Source organism: Microcaecilia unicolor, chromosome 9 (genome assembly GCF_901765095.1).
Source record: "Microcaecilia unicolor chromosome 9, aMicUni1.1, whole genome shotgun sequence".
Lineage (NCBI taxonomy): Eukaryota > Metazoa > Chordata > Amphibia > Gymnophiona > Siphonopidae > Microcaecilia > Microcaecilia unicolor.
This window is the reverse complement of record NC_044039.1, coordinates 136,287,315-136,303,098: the sequence shown is the minus strand read 5'-3', so window position 1 is coordinate 136,303,098 and position 15,784 is coordinate 136,287,315. Positions and strand designations below refer to the sequence as shown.

Below are 15,784 nucleotides of genomic sequence, written 5' to 3'. Positions count from 1 at the left end.
TCATCAGCAATTTTCCTGATGACAAAGAACTCCCCTATGATGTCAAGTCCTGCTGAACTTGGCCAAGAGCCCCTACTCTCATTGGCATCTCCAATGTTCCGCAGGAACCACCTGCCACCAAGCTGGAGATATCCTCTCTCTGCCTCGAGAGGCTCAAGCATATCCCCAATGGTAAATTCCTCAACTTTTCCTCTGATGTCACTGCAGAATACTCTGCAAGGCAAGGAGGCATTCTATGCTACTCAAGACTAAGCACAACATCCTGGGCCTGGAGAGGCTCTGGTTCTTCCTTCTCCAGAGACACACCCAGGGGCACACCTTTTAGAGCCTAAGTTGCGGTAGAACCCCACTGAAGAAAGTATCAATTGGTCTAGCCACCTTCATCGGAGCAGTAACCGTCCTGGCACCTCATAAATAGCTCTTCCTTTTCCCCTTCATGGGCAAGAAAAGAAATAAGCGAAGAAAATGTGGAGCTCACATGACCTGTACATGCACAGCCACCATCTTGCTCCACCCCAACAATAATAGTCTTATAGGTCCAGCCATATTTAATACAGTTACACATGAAAAACCCTGTTTGACATAGAACATATGTATTTGAATTGAGATATCCAGGTTGGGACATGTTCAATTCTGGAGTTATTTTTAGTAAAGAATGTCTGATGCTGAGCCACTGTTCCCTCTAAGCTGAGCATTGCTGCCAGTGGGGGGTGGAGTTTCACTACTGTTTTTTCAATTGCTAGGACAGGCAGGTACTCTGGAGTCCTGCAAAGCTTACCTCTCACTATTGCAAATGTGATAGTGAAACAGCACCACCCACTGGCAGAACTGTAGGTGGAGGACTCCTGCATTGCTTAGAGGGAACAGTGTGCTGAGCCTTTTCTTACATTCCTGCAGGAGTGCATACGTATCTGCCAGCATGTGTAGCAAAAGCATCCATTTTACAAATATACACTTTGAAAAAAATGAACAGCATGGACCTGGAAACTTTCACATGGAGGTATTGGCACTTAAGCAGACACATGCATCTGTCACATTTGGCATACCTACACGTGTATGTGCCTCCAATTAAGAAGCGAGGATGTAATTTGAACATGTTTTCATTTTGGAGGTAGACATAAAGTACATGGGATAAGGAGAATGACTCCCTTAATCCCTCTTGTAAACCCTGGATGAAACAGGCACAGTTTTTAAACCTATACCTTGCTTCTGAGCAGGTGTAAAAGCCAACATGGAACTTTTCCCTCATATGCATGTATTCCCTTTGTGAAATGGGTAACACATGTGTAGACTTTAGTCCTGTCTGAGCCTCTCCCACACCACACCGCCTCTCTGCATAGCATGGATCTCCATATGTAAATAGATGCTTTCTGAAATTGTTTATTACATGTGTATCTGATATTGACATTAAATCCTGGCTTTTCCATGTGGAAATCATGAATAAGGCTTCTTAAATAACCCCCATTTTAACTTTATATTAGATATTTCTGAAGCAAGCAGGAAAATGAAGGATGGAAAGGAATTTGTTACTCTAGGATGGAAGTGGACTCACTCACTGATCATCTGACATGAATAAGAGCAGAAGAGCATCTAAAGCAAATGCATAGTTGCAACCAAATTAAGGATCAGTTGACAAGTGTTCAGGACATTTATGTACATCTCAGATTCAAGGAATCAAATCCCAGTAAGAGACCAACACTTCAAAGCAGGGCTACTGAAGAAAGTGTCAGTTTTATCCAGTGTTGTAGTAAGGGGGGGTGGATTACCCTAGGCATTGTCTTGGCAGGGGCATGGCGGGCACCCCAGCCCCCCCCCCCAATTGAGGCAGTTGGCTGGTGGAGGTCCCCAAGCCCCACCAGAGGAAGCCTTCCTGCTCACGTGCCGCACCGTCTGCTCCCCCACCTCTGTGCAATACAGGGTTTTTGCACAACCAAGCAAGTGCAAAGGAAGCCCGCCCCCATGCATGCACAGTTTTCATGCATGCATGAGGGGGAGAGGGAGGGCTTCCTTCACGCATGCTTGATTGTACAAAACCCAGCATTGCGCTGGGGGGGGGGGGGGGGAGTGTACACTATTTTTATATTTATTCTACTGAGTCATACAACCTCCAATCCATGTGTGTTACTTTTTTCTCTCACTCTCAAAACACATTCTAAATGCGGCTAAAAAGATATGTGCACGCTTTTACATAGAAACACAGAAAAATGTAGGAAGATAAAGACCATATGGCCTATCCAGCCTGCCCATCCATGCCATCTACTCTCCCACTTCCATCGGGAGGCCATTGTATGAATTCACTACCCTTTCTGTGATGAAGTATTTCCTCAGGTTACTTGTGAGTCTACATCCCCTTTCACCTTCATCCTGTGCCCCCTTATTCCAGGGCTTCTTTTCAACTGAAAGAGACTCACCTCCCGTGCATTTATGCCACATAGGTATTTAAATGTCTCTATCATTTCTCCAAAGAATACATATTAAGATCTTTAAGTCTAACACCATATGCTTTATGACGAAGAAAGTAATCCCAAACATCCACAGTGGGAATTAATCCCACATCCCCTGCATTCAAGGCTCACAGCCCTATCCCTACGCCAAAATGTGTCTTTTAGCTGTATTGAGAGAAAGCACTGTTCAGACTGCCAAGTTAGGTATATAATTGACTATTTACACACGATGGTGGCCTTCAAAATTGCCCCAATAAATACAGATTTATTATTGTCAACTTTATCACAATACAGATCATCACACAAGCAAAACATAGAAATTCCAGCAACAGTTTTTGTGTGTCTTGTACAGACTGCTGGTTCTGCATTTTTACTGTCCTACCAGGTCTAGAGTCTGAAATATCTGGCTTTATATATCAAAAGGTGATAACAATTAAAGACAAATTTTAAATTAAAAAATATGGGCCTGCTATTCAAAGGGGTCTAATCGGGCTGCTGAATATCTCTTCTAACTGCCATTCCCCAACTGGTTAGGTTAGGGTTTATTTGGGATGGAGTCTGGGTGGAACCATAATTTAGGCAGTTAGCGGCAATATTCGGCCCATTAACTGGCTAAATAAGCGCATAAAGGGGTCCTTTTACTAAGGCGTGCTAACAGATTTAGCACACGCTAACGATTAGTGTGTGCTGAATGATAAGATTTTTTATTTATTTATTTATTGCATTTGTATCCCACATTATCACACCTCTTTGCGGGCTCTATGTAGCTTACAATTCATCATGGATGTGGGAAATGGAAGGGAGCATACATTTATTATTAACAGTGAGTTTTGGGTTAGATGATGGTATTAAAGCAAAAGGTAGTATAAAACATTTCTGGGTAAGTCAACGATTATATAATTACATGTGTTGATCTTTGTTGTATATCTTGTTGAAGAGATAGGTTTTCAATAGTTTGCGGAAATTTGTCAGTTCATAGACAGTTCTCAAGTTGCGTGGCAACGCGTTCCAGAGCTGCGTGCTCATATAGAAGAAGGTAGATGCGTGCATTAATTTGTATTTCATGCCTTTGCAATTTGGTGGATGAAGGTTGAGGAAAGTGCGAGAAGATTTTTTTGCGTTCCTGGGTGGAAGTTCTATTAGGTCTGACATGTATGCTGGGGCGTCACCATGGATGATTTTATGGATTAAGGAACAGAGTTTAAACGTGATGCCATAGGAATATAGTGGTGTATTATCATTTAGTGCGCAATAATTGTTAGCATGTGCTAAATCTGTCAGTGTGCCTTAGTAAAAGGACCCCCAAACTTAGGACAGCAAATTGGCAGTCTTAACTTTATGTGCCGAGCTAATTGGGCACCGGTCTGAATATTAGCCAGTGCCCAGTTAACTTCCAGGTCAGCGCATATACCCAGATATAGCCTGGCAATCAATATCTGGGATGAGTTCAGCCCTCAGCTGTGAGCGGTTTCTAAACTGCTTATTGCTGCCGGCTGAATATTGGCCTCTGTATGTTGAGATGCACGTCCCTGCCACATTTGAGCACCCTCAATTATGCCATGTCTATGGTTGGTATAACTACAGGCATGTAAATGTAAGGGGCACTGGTACCAGGTTATGCTAGGGCCGTCGAGAGACAAAGCTGGGCCTGGGGCAAACAATCTTCAAGGCTCCGCTGCCGCCACCCCTAGCACCACTGCCCCCCCACCGCTGCTGCTGCCGTTCCCACCACCACCACTGCTACCCCCCCTCCTGCAGCAGTGAATAAGAGAGATTCCTCAGGCCCAGCCTCCAAGGGGGCCTGGCACCAGAGATCAAAAGAAACTGCTCTTCCGGCCACAGATCCTTCTTCCTGCCACGTACCGCCTCCTGTAACTTTGTGTTTCCACATAAGTGGGACGCAGCAGGAAGAAGGATCTGTGGCCGGAAGAGCAGTCTCTTTTGATCTCTGGTGCCAGGCCCCCTTGGAGGCTGGGCCTGAGGAATCTTGCACCCCCCCTCTCAGCGGCCCTGGATTATGCTAGTGTTCTATAACAGAATCTGGGCGCCCAGGGACCATTATAGGATAAGCTTTCACTGCATGGTCCTTAGTGTGCCTAAGTGGAGGTGCTGAGTTATAAAATTGCATGGGGCAATTGCAGTATATGCACCTGTAAGTAATGCTAGTGCATCCATTCTACCTGCTGTTCTAGTTCTAGTTGCAGCTTTAACTGCTATCAGATTGTAATTACGTTTGTCTTCTTTCATTTAGCTGAGGGGTGCTGCCCACGTTCATTCTGCGAGGGCTACAAACAGGTCAGGATTTCAAGGTATCACTAACGAATATGCAAGGAACACATTTGCATAAAGGCAGGAAGCATACAGATACATCTCATGCACATAAGGTCTCCTGAAGAAGTTATATATGAAACACGGCCTATGTAGAGACCGATTATGGATTTGAAGGAAGTGTATGGATGAAAAGGTTTCAAGACAAGTTCTGATGAATGACACGTTGAGCAGAGAATTGATACCAGCGGTTGTATCAGTTTGTGGACTTTTGAAACAGCTCATGTTTTAAGTGTCAGCTTCTTTTTTCATAAATATCGAAGCTACTGAATGGACATACAGCAGCAATTACTGCGATTACAGCATTAACAGCATATTGTATATGGACATATGAGAATGCCATTTGGAGCTGAATACAAGTTTTAATATATGTTATTGGCAAACCAGGGGTGATTTTGGTCACCGAGGTTTGGTTCTCAACAGTAGTGTGGATAAAAGTTTGTCTCTGTTTGATGTATAATTCATTGGGAAAGTCTTTGGGAAGTATGCATGATTAGGTGTGATAAGTTGTATTAACAAAGCCATTTGTGATATTGTGATGTGAGATGTTTAATTAAAATACTGGTAGATACTTGCATATGCATTAGGGATATCCTGAAAACCTGATCTGTTTGTGGCCCCAAGGACTGCACTTGAATATCTCTAATTTAGTTTATCGTGTACATTTATTTGTTCCTTTGAATATTTCAAAGTGTTCTGTATTTCAGAATATTTTATTTCATGCTTTAATACAGCCTGACATATAACAAAATAGACAAATTGATTACTAGACCTGATCTTAATAAAGGAGCAATCCTTATTATTTTGATCTGTCTTTATCCTGGTTTACATACAGGAAATGTACTGCACATAGCATTCAGGCATGCACCTCCCCCTCCCCCTTTCCCCTCCTAGACATATGCTGCATAGAGAGATAACCAACATTCCAGCTGCCTTTGGGCTCTTACTGACATGATTCACTATTAATAAACCTCTTGAAGTTGGGGTTGTGCTGTCATGAATGGATAGCTGAATTTGGCCTAAACAGTTAAAAAAGAGAAATAAGTCTTTATCAAAGGAGAACAAAATTTGATTCCTATTTTGCGAGGAGCAATTATTCCTCAGAGAACACTCGTGGTAAGAATTCAAGGTGACATTGAGCAGATATGCAATGGCAGTCCCTTAGACTCAAGCCCGTACTGATTTGGCTTACGCTGGGGAACTCTTTTGTGTGAAAAGCATCAGAGTAATGATGTCAAATGACCTTCCCCCCTTTGTGGCAAGTGGAAGCCACGTTGCTTCCACCGGCTGCACCTGCGTCTGTAGCACAGCTGCAGTCAATCCCACTCTTTAGTCTAAACTAAACTGTACATCCAAGAATGTTCCTTCACTTCACTGAAGACTGAGTAATCTCGAATTTAGAGACTGGAAATTCTTCCTTAATTTCACAAGTCTAAAATCTTTCAGAGTAAAGAAGATATCAAAGGGAAATCCTTGGTATGGTTGTACAAGCAGGGTCAGTGCAAGAGTACCGGACACCCTAGGTGAACCTTCAGCTTTAATCCCTCCACCCCAAAATTTGGATAATTACTCAGCAATCTGTTTATCCCACAACATGATTACACATAACTCAGAGACATACTTTTAAATATTGAAACTTTGTTTTCTAGATATATTTGGACCTATTATTTTACTATGACTGCAGTTGTAGGCAACTGCCTAGTGATGCCTTGAGCCGGCCCTGTAGGCAACAAATGTTGGGCTTTGAGATGCGCCAGTTTACAATGACTATGGCTAGATAAATCTTTTCTTCTTTATTTCTCTTCATTATAATTACAGTTGCTGTAATCTCTATAATTCCATCAGGCATTACAGTAGTAAAATCTACTGAAGTGCCCTGATATTTGATTGGTTGGCCAGTCAACTTCATTATCCTATACCGATTTGAACTTTAAAATGAAGACCTGCTCTGGGCCTATAAAGGTGGACTGAGTCAAAAGCACTACTCATTCCTCGTACAAACAAAAATAACAAACAAACGATATTTTAGTTTCCACATGAGCAGCAAGCAGCAGGCCAGCATTAGTAAGTGCAAGAGATGCAAGCACGTCCATCCCACAAGATACCTTCTTCTTTGAGAATAACAAGTCCTGGTATGCATTAGAGCGTAAGAATCGCGCATAGCTGTCACTCTTCATCAGCTTGTAAATATGTTCCTGCAGAGAGAGAAAGAAAGAAAGAAAGAAAGAAAGAAAGAAAGAAAGAAAGAAAGAAAGAAAGAAAGAAAGAAAGAGAAACACCTATTATAAAACTGTATTGCAAGACTGTCAACTGATACATTTTTGGACTGTGAACATTGAGATCCAAGATACAAAGACCAGGTCAGGGTTCTGCCTGAGGAGCGAACCTGCTTTTGGATTCTGATCCATGACCATGCACTATTAAATGCTAAGCATCAGAGTTAAAGAAAAAATACAATTTTGATCTGCTGAGATAATACATAATTAAGGGGCCCTTTTACTAAGCCACATAGGATCCTACGAATGCCCAACACGTGTCAATTTGGAGTTACCGCCCAGCTACCGTGTGGCTCTTGCAGTAATTTCATTTTTGACGAGTGTCTGCTATGTGCGGCGGAAAATAATTTTTATTTTATGGTGCAGCAGAAACCAGGCAGTAATCATCATTCTACATGCGTAGATGATTACTGCATGGTTAACATGTGAGACCTTACCGCTAAGTCAATAGCTGGCGGTAAGGTCTCACATCCATTTTCGGCAAAAATGTTTAAAAAGGGCCTTTTTTACAGGTGCGCTGAAAATTCGATCTGCGCGCACCCAAAACACAGGCCTACACTAGCGCAACCAATTTTTTGGCGCAACTTAGTAAAAGGACCCCTCAGGAATTTTAATCTAGATTTTTAGGGACTGTTAAATTCCTACCGCTGATTATAGCCCCAAGATTGGACTGCTTTTGATAAGCCTCATAATTAAAAAATGGGTTCATCTCTATTAAAAATCATAAAAGGCCTGACAATCTGTCCAATCTACATTACTAACTGATGTCTCGGCAATTTGTTATAAACCGGAAAATGTGGACGTTCCAATCTCAGCGGTCCTTTACTGAGCTGCGATAAGCATTAACCTGTGCTTATTGTAGTTTAAAATGCCTTACCGCGGGGCGTGCTCGGGCATTTCTCACTAATTTTAACATCTGTATGTGCTTTCCATGAGCTTTAGTGCTCGGGGGCAGGCTGGGGGCAGAAAGTAGCATGTTCTGTGTTCAGTTAGTGCAGTTACAGTGCTGTGTGCCAACCGATTAGATTAGTACGTGAGCCCCCACAGTTTACAAAATAGGTGTCGGTACGTGCTCACGTGCTAATGGGAAAATTAGCACATGGCCATTAATTTAAAAAAATAGGCCATTTTACCCATGGCCTTAGTGCATGGGAATGATCTGCGTAAGTATGCACTAAGGCCATTTTTTTAATGCAGTTTGGTAAAAGGGCTCCTCAGACTGTTGAATTTTCCTAAGGAAATAAATATCTCGGCTAAACTCATGTTTGAAAATTATTTGAAGGATGTATTCGTGTTATCTGAAGATTCTTGTCCATCCATTGTTCGTGTTTATTATCTTCCTGGGAAGTGTCACGGTCCAAGTATATCGGTTGGGGAAATTACTATGGATTCAGTGGAATCTTCTAGAACAGGCGAACATTTTTTTTTTTTGCTATACTGAGAGTGACTCTGCTAAATAGCATTCAAAGGGATCACCTGTAAAGAATATATTAAAATTATTTAAAGAAAAAAAGATCTATAAATTTACTGGTATATATCATGTGAAACCCAGAAGTGAAGGTGGCAGTTTCTGTTACTTCGTCCTGACATTTTACACGTGGGTGCTTCGTTTTATCTTACGTTCCCTTGGAAATATATTGTAAGATATTGTTCTGTGAAATATAATTATTGAGACCCTCCCATTCAATAACCTTTTCTGATACAGCTTCTGTGAATAGAACAGAGTGTTGATAAAATATCTGCTCTATGAAAATCTTTGTCCCTTTTTTTTCTTTTAAAAGTTTCTTCTTTAAATCCTCCTGGATCTATCATTGGAACCTTTACTTTGTGGACATGAGCATTTTCTTTTTCGTTATTACCCTTACTGTCGGCTTCCTTAAAATGTAATAATTAAGGGGGGCCTTTTATTAAACTGTGCTACAAAGTGGCCTCAAGTATCCCCAGTGCGGGGCTTTCCCGCATGCTGAGGCCCCTTTTAGCATGGCCTAAAATGAGCCCATTTTTCATTTTGTTTATTAATGGCTAAGCGCTAATTTCCCCACTAGCGTGTGAGCCCTTACGACACCTATTTTCTAGGTGGTAAGGACTTCCACACTAACCTCATTCTAACTGGTTAGCGGGTGGCAATTTAGCTACACCAATTGGGCATACCTGCTCTCCACCTCCCAGACCCACTGTAATGGAATAGAATTTTAAAGATTGTTTTTCAACCCTATCTGGACTGACCAGTGCACTCGGGGTCTGTATTGTTGATCAGAAGTAATTCTGTTTCAAAATGGTTGTTTAACTTTGATTGTACAAAAACAAGTTGGAATGCAGAGATAAGACACAGCTCTAACCAATTTGGTATGCAAAGGGGAGGATGGCACTTGTTTCACAGGCCCAGTTTGGCCACCTGGACTTGGGAAAGCATGTGACCACGTTCCCATAGATCTAAGCATTCTGTAATTTTCCATTGTAATTTTCCTTAGCTCTGAACATGAGCTCAGCCTAATAAAAAGGGAGGGCTTGTCACAGTGGGGTTGGGGGTTCATCTGTGAGTAACGTACGGACTGCGCAGAAGGCTTGTTCCTGGTCCAAAGCTCCTAGCTCTCACTGTACCGGGCCCCCCCCCAGCTGATGGTAAGAGCCTGGATGATGGAGATCAGTGATGATTTATGTATGTATATTATTGCTTCCTTTCCTGGTCTAAGAGATGTACTACTACTACTACTACTATTTAGCATTTCTATAGCGCTACAAGGCTATAGAGACCAGTGATGTAATGATTGTTTATACAGCTAACCATTGTGTTTATAGAGCTAATTATTGTATACTAGTAAAAAAGGCCCGTTTCTGCCGCTGATGAAACGGGCCCTAGCCGGCACTAGACTCCCTTCCCCTCCCCTTACGCTTGTCTCCCTGGTGGTCTAGAGGTACCTGTTCGGTCGGGGCAGGAAAGAAAGAGCCCCCTCTTTCCTGCCCGTAGCGGTGCTGCTAGCTTCCTTGCTGCATCGTGTGGGAGTCCAGCTCTCGGCATTTCAAAATGGCCACCGAGAGTTGAAGTCTCGCGAGGCAGCTTCAACTCTCGGCGGCCATTTTGATTCGCCGAGAGCCGGACTCAGACACGATGAAGCTGGGCAGCTAGCAGCAGCGTTCCGGGCTGGAAAGCGGGGGTTCCTTCGTTCCTGCCCGAGCGAACAGGTACCGCTAGACCACCAGGGATAGTGGCGTGCCGCGTAAGGGGATGGGAGGTGACGGGGGGAGAGAAGGTGATGAGGGGAAGAGTGTGGTACCGGGGGCGGGCCGGTACCTTGAAAGGGGCGGGGCGATGTGGTAAAAGGGGCCGAGGTGATGGGCACGTTGTCGTTTGCGGCTGGGATTTGTTGTAAGGGGAGGAGTAGGGAAACTACTGCTCCCCGTGCATTGATTTGCCTTGTTTTCGTGTTCCGCCCTCGACGTCATCACGTGTGACGCGAGGACGGGGCATGCAGACATGGTGAGTGTTGTGGCTTCACCACCATGAAGTTACTAACCGGTGTGTGAGTGCCTGCAGTGACGTCAGTGTCCTCAGAACGTTGAGGGTGCGTTTTATTATAGTAGATGTGCTAACCATTATATATATATATATATTAACCACTGTAGAATTTAGCTTCCCTAATAAAGGCTTCATTTACTTATTACGAATCCAAAAGAATCCATGGCAATTATTGAGCAGTCTGTGTCAGTGAGACAGGCTGTAAATTCCAAAGCAGATCACCCACCCCATAGCTAAAAAGTATTTTTTATTTTTTAGTGCGTGGGTAGTATGCGTCAAACACAAAACTACTGCAGGATGCCTGAGCATGCCCTGCAATAGTGTCTTTACCCTGCGGTATGCACACATTAGTGCTTACTGCAGCTTAGTAAAAGGGCCCCCTAGGTTTTTCTGTACAAGTTATTGCTTGATTTGTAATGTGAAATTCTATTTAAAACAATGTTAAAGAAAATTATAAAGGGCCCATTATTAAAAAAAAAGCTGTACTCCTAAATTTAGGCACTTAAATTAGCCCCCCTGTTTACAAACCGACACAGCCCATTCAAAGTGAATTTGCTGTGTCAGAATTAGCGCACCAGCAGCCACTAGTGCGGCTTTGTAAACAGGGGGGTAGGTGTCTAATTTGTCCCCTATTTTAAGCCAAACTTAGAAGCCTAAGAAGGTAATTGTATAAAGGTACAAAATTATATTTCAATCATGGATGAATGGGCAACTGATCATTTTTTTAAAGTTAAATAAGCAAAAAGCTAAACTTCTGTGGTTTGGGGATTTTGATCATGTTCCAGATAGGACAGTAACATTAGCTTTAGGAGAAAGCTTAACAACGGATGACCATTTATAAGTTTTAGGGATTATATTGGATTCTAAATTTTCATATGAATGACAAACTAATGCACTTAGGGGCCCTCTTACTAAGGTGCACCGAAAAATGGCCTGCACTCGTGTAGGCGTGTGCTTTGGACGTGCACAGGTCCATTTTTCAGCACGCCTGCAAAAAAAAGACCTTTTTTCTGGCTAAAAATGGACATGCAGCAAAATTAAAAAGAGCACGCGTCCATTTTGAGCCTGAGACATTACCGCCACCCATTGACTTAGCAATAAGGTCTCATGCGTTAACCGAGCGGTTAATCGCCAGCGCACGTACACTGCCGATTACCACCCAGTTAGCGCCACACAGTAGAAAACAGAAAATATTTTCTGCTGTGCGTTTTGGATGCATGTCAAAAATAGAATTACCACCCGGGACATACGGTAGCCAGGCGGCAGTTCTAATTTCACGCATGTTGGATGCGCGTAGGCACCTACACGCCTTAGTGAAAGGTCTCCTTAGTAAAAAGTTCTTTCTAAGGCTTAGACAATGAAGAGTGATTAGATCTTCATTATCCCACTATAGTTTTAGAACTATTGTCCAGTCAGTGTTACTTCCCCAACTGAATTACTGTAATTCTCTTTACAATGATGTCTCAGTTGTGTTGCAAAGTAGCCTGCAATTATTGTTGAATACAGTGGCAAGGTTTGATCTTTGGTCTGAATAAATTTGATAGTCTCCTGTATTTTCAGAGATCTTCATTGGTTAAACATCCACTGGCGGATAGCCAGTTATGGGGAATTTAAGCGGCCAGCAGTGGCGTTCCTAGGGGGGGGGGGGCGGTAGGTGCGGTCCGCCCTGGGTGCAAGCTGCTGGGGGGGTGCCGCGCGCACCTGTCCTCCGTTGTTCCATGCTTCTTCTCTGCCCCGGAACAGGTTCCGGGACAGAGAAGAAGCATGGAACAATGGAGGACAGGCGCGCGCGGCACCCCCCCAGCGGCGTGCACCCGGGGAGGGGTTCCTTCGCGGGGGGTGTCCTTTCGCTGGGGGGGTCCGCGCTGCATCCGGGGGGGGGGGGTGCTGCACCCGGGGGGGCGGGGCGCATTGGCGATCTGCCCCAGGTGTCAACCCCCCTAGGAATGCCACTGGCGGCCAGGTGTCGATCCTGGCCAGTTAAATGCTTTTGAATATTGGGGAGAGAGAAATCAAGGGAGTGTGTTTTGGACATGGTCTGGTGGACCACAAATTTATACATGTATTTTCTATCTTACAATAGAAATATGCATATTAAAAAAACAAACCAAGATATATGTAAACAAGTTTCCCTGTCAGGTTCTCCACCAGTTCAAAGATAGCAGAACAAAGAGCAGACCAACACATGTGAGAAACAGTAGCAAAACGTTGAGTTGAATTACAAGTTTTTGCAACTTCTTCTCATGTGTGATGGGTCTGCTGTTTGTTCTGCTGTGTTTGCATCGCAGATCTTCTGCCTCTCTTGTTTTACAGTTCAAACTATCAATAGAATTTTAAAAATTACTCAGTTTAGCTAGGGCTTTACACAAGAGGTTAAGGGAGCAAATCTCCTTCAGGTCATGTTTTTTTTAAATTTATGCCTCAAATGCATTAAAAACTCCCCACCTTAGGTGGCTTCCAGTGTTAATTGCCATCACTTACACATGCAGTTTTCTGTGTGCAGAGTCTATGGGGGTAACTCAATAACTAAGGGGCCCCCTTATCTTACTGCTGCTTAAAATGGCGTAACATGATGCGCTAAAAAATAAATATTATTTTTTCCTGCAGGGGTTGTATCTGGGGATGGAGAGTGGGCAGCGCTTTTGAGCAGGGACTGTCTTTTCTTCATGTTCAATTGTGAAGTGCTGCGTATGACTGGTAACGCTACAGAAATGATTTATAGTAGTAGTAGTAGTAATGAGTTAGCACAGCCACATTGTCATGCAGTAGCTGATTAGCGTGTACTAGCGCATGAGCTTTTACTGCCTCCAAAATAGGTGGCGGTAAGGGTCCACAGAGTAATGGCCATGTGCTAATGTGCGAATATGAAAAGTTCATCGCATACAGATATAATATATTTATGTGATTATGGATGTTTGAAAGAAGTATATCTTCAACCTTTTTTGATAACAGTGTGCATGAGGTTTGAAGGAGTAAGTGAGAGGATTGACTCAGAAGTTTTGAATTTTAAAGACATTTTTCTATCATTATCACTATTATTATTTAAATATTATCAGAGCACTGGTGTGTATTTGCTCATAAAAAGTACAAACATTTAGGGAGACGTTCTATGATCGAGAAACTTATCCACCCTTAGAGACGTAATTCACCTTGGTGTAGCCTCGCTTGGGTGAGTTCATACTCTGAGAACTTCCCTATCACTTCTAAAAAAACTTTTTCTCTTCATATACATATATTAACATCATTGTACAGATTTTCTGGCTCAGCCCTTTCACTGTTTTAGTTTTCTTCATATCAAATTCTGGTTCTTTGTAATTTATTACTGTGATTATTACCAGGGTTCATTTGGGAGTGGTGGCTGCCAGCAAAGGTATGCCTAGCGTGCCCGCACAAAGGGAGGGAGGAAAGAGAGGCAAGTGTTGCTCCTCTACTCCCCCCCCCCCACCCCGGCCAACCCTGGTCCTTCCAACTGCAGAGCTGGCTACGTCCGGAGAAAGAGCCTGTTGTTAAAAATTTACCAGCACACCCCTGTATATATTCTTTGATAAGCTGGTTCATGTGCTAATGGCAACATTAATGCAGAAAATAGACAATTGGCCATTTTCCGCTGGCAGCAAAAAGTGACCTTAGTGTGTGGAACATTTATTTATCCAAAATTTGCTATACCGTCTTAACTAACTAGCAGATCTAGGCAGTTTACAATCTAAAATTCACAAAGCATAATAGAGAGAAAAGAACTGCAATAAAAACAGAAAAGACTAGCCATGCATTCTACCACAGTTGTAGCTAGGATAAAAATAGAGGAAGGGGTTAGAAAGACTAGGAAAGGAGAGAAGCTAATAGGGAAAGGAAAGTTTTGAAAATTGCCCTATGAACAGCAACACACGCTGATGCATTTGCTTTGATATTTTCCAAAGGGATTACTCTGATGAATACAAACTTGGCCACAATACAATGTCTATCTTTTTGTATGATTCTGAAGATCACAGAATGCTGGTGAGCAGATTTGGCTAAACTCTTAATCAATATACTGTTACTATATTTCAGTATGGCGCTGTTCAGAGGCCTCCAGAATATAAGGGGTATATCAACAGTAAAAATGTTTTCTGGATGGTTATGGCTTTCATGTAGATTGCTTACAGTTCTGTATTTTGATAGTTCCAGAAATGTCAATAAAGTTTGAATAATAAAAATAAATACATACAGAGGTAGTGATTTAATTAAAAAAAAAAAAAGCATTACTTAAATGTTTATTCGGGATGGCATACATAGATTTGAAGGGGACATACTCCTGGCATGGTTGTTCTGCCCCCAGCAGCCTTGTTCTAGTTTTTATAGTGTAACCCTAAAATGTATTTAATGCTTTTTTTATGTTATTCTCACTTCTAAGGATTTGTACTGCTGCAGTAACTTCCTGCAATGATATATGAGCAATGCACCAATGCATTGTGTATAATGTAGTCTCACATGTGCTGTAGTCACCTCTGCTTGTTTGTATAGTTTGTTATTAGTTGCCTGTTCTGCAAAGGCCTCCTTCCTTTCTCAGCCAAGTTTGATTCCTTTGTTTACCTATTGTCATTTCCTGATTATTTCTACTATCTTTGTCCTGATGGGTCAGCTAGGGTATGACCTGTCTCTCCTATCGAGGACTGCCTTCTGTGACCACCTCTGCTACCTGGTCTCAGGCTCAGTCCCTATTGGCCCCTTTAACTCCCCCTCCCTGGACCTGGATGCTGTCTCTCCATGAGCTTAGATATTCTCCATCTTGTCTTGGACAGCACGTGTCCTCCTGCTCCCCTGCAGTGAACTTGTCTTTTTACCTCTCTACTTGTTCATTCTTTCTCTCAAGATATTGCACAAACCCAGTACCTCATCTCTGAACTGCTTTCATCTACCTGACCACTCTCCCATCTCTGCCATAAAACCTTCTTCCCTTCAAATTTCCATCTCCACCCATTGATACAGCTTTCAGAAATACGAAGTCCTTTGCCTTGGGGTAGTAACTTCTGAGACTCTACTAACTGTGAGTAAATTAGCTACATTTTTTCAATAAAGTAAATTTCAGAAAATAGAAAGACTTCAGGTGTGTGCTGGTGTGTGGAGGTTATACTTCTTGGATATTAAAGTTTTAAGGATATTACCCTTTAAGAGGCCTTGACATGGTTTTGGGACTTTACACAGTATGTTTCTAGACATTAAACTAGATGGTGGGGGTGACA

The 15,784-nt window shown here is 42.6% G+C and overlaps 1 protein-coding gene across 3 annotated transcripts in view; it reads right to left on the bottom strand.

Annotated features, from left to right (window-relative positions):
- RGS6 (regulator of G protein signaling 6) overlaps nucleotides 1-15,784 on the bottom strand; it is a 495,104-nt gene that overhangs the window by 26,529 nt on the left and 452,791 nt on the right. For 2 of the 3 annotated variants that reach the window (XM_030214493.1, XM_030214494.1), the window contains one exon: nucleotides 6,721-6,967. In XM_030214493.1, coding sequence (XP_030070353.1) covers nucleotides 6,758-6,967 — 210 coding nt within the window. In that variant the 3' untranslated portion in view covers nucleotides 6,721-6,757. Of the gene's footprint in view, nucleotides 1-6,720; nucleotides 6,968-15,784 lie in introns of those variants that run through there. The other variant, XM_030214495.1, reaches the window with a different exon arrangement.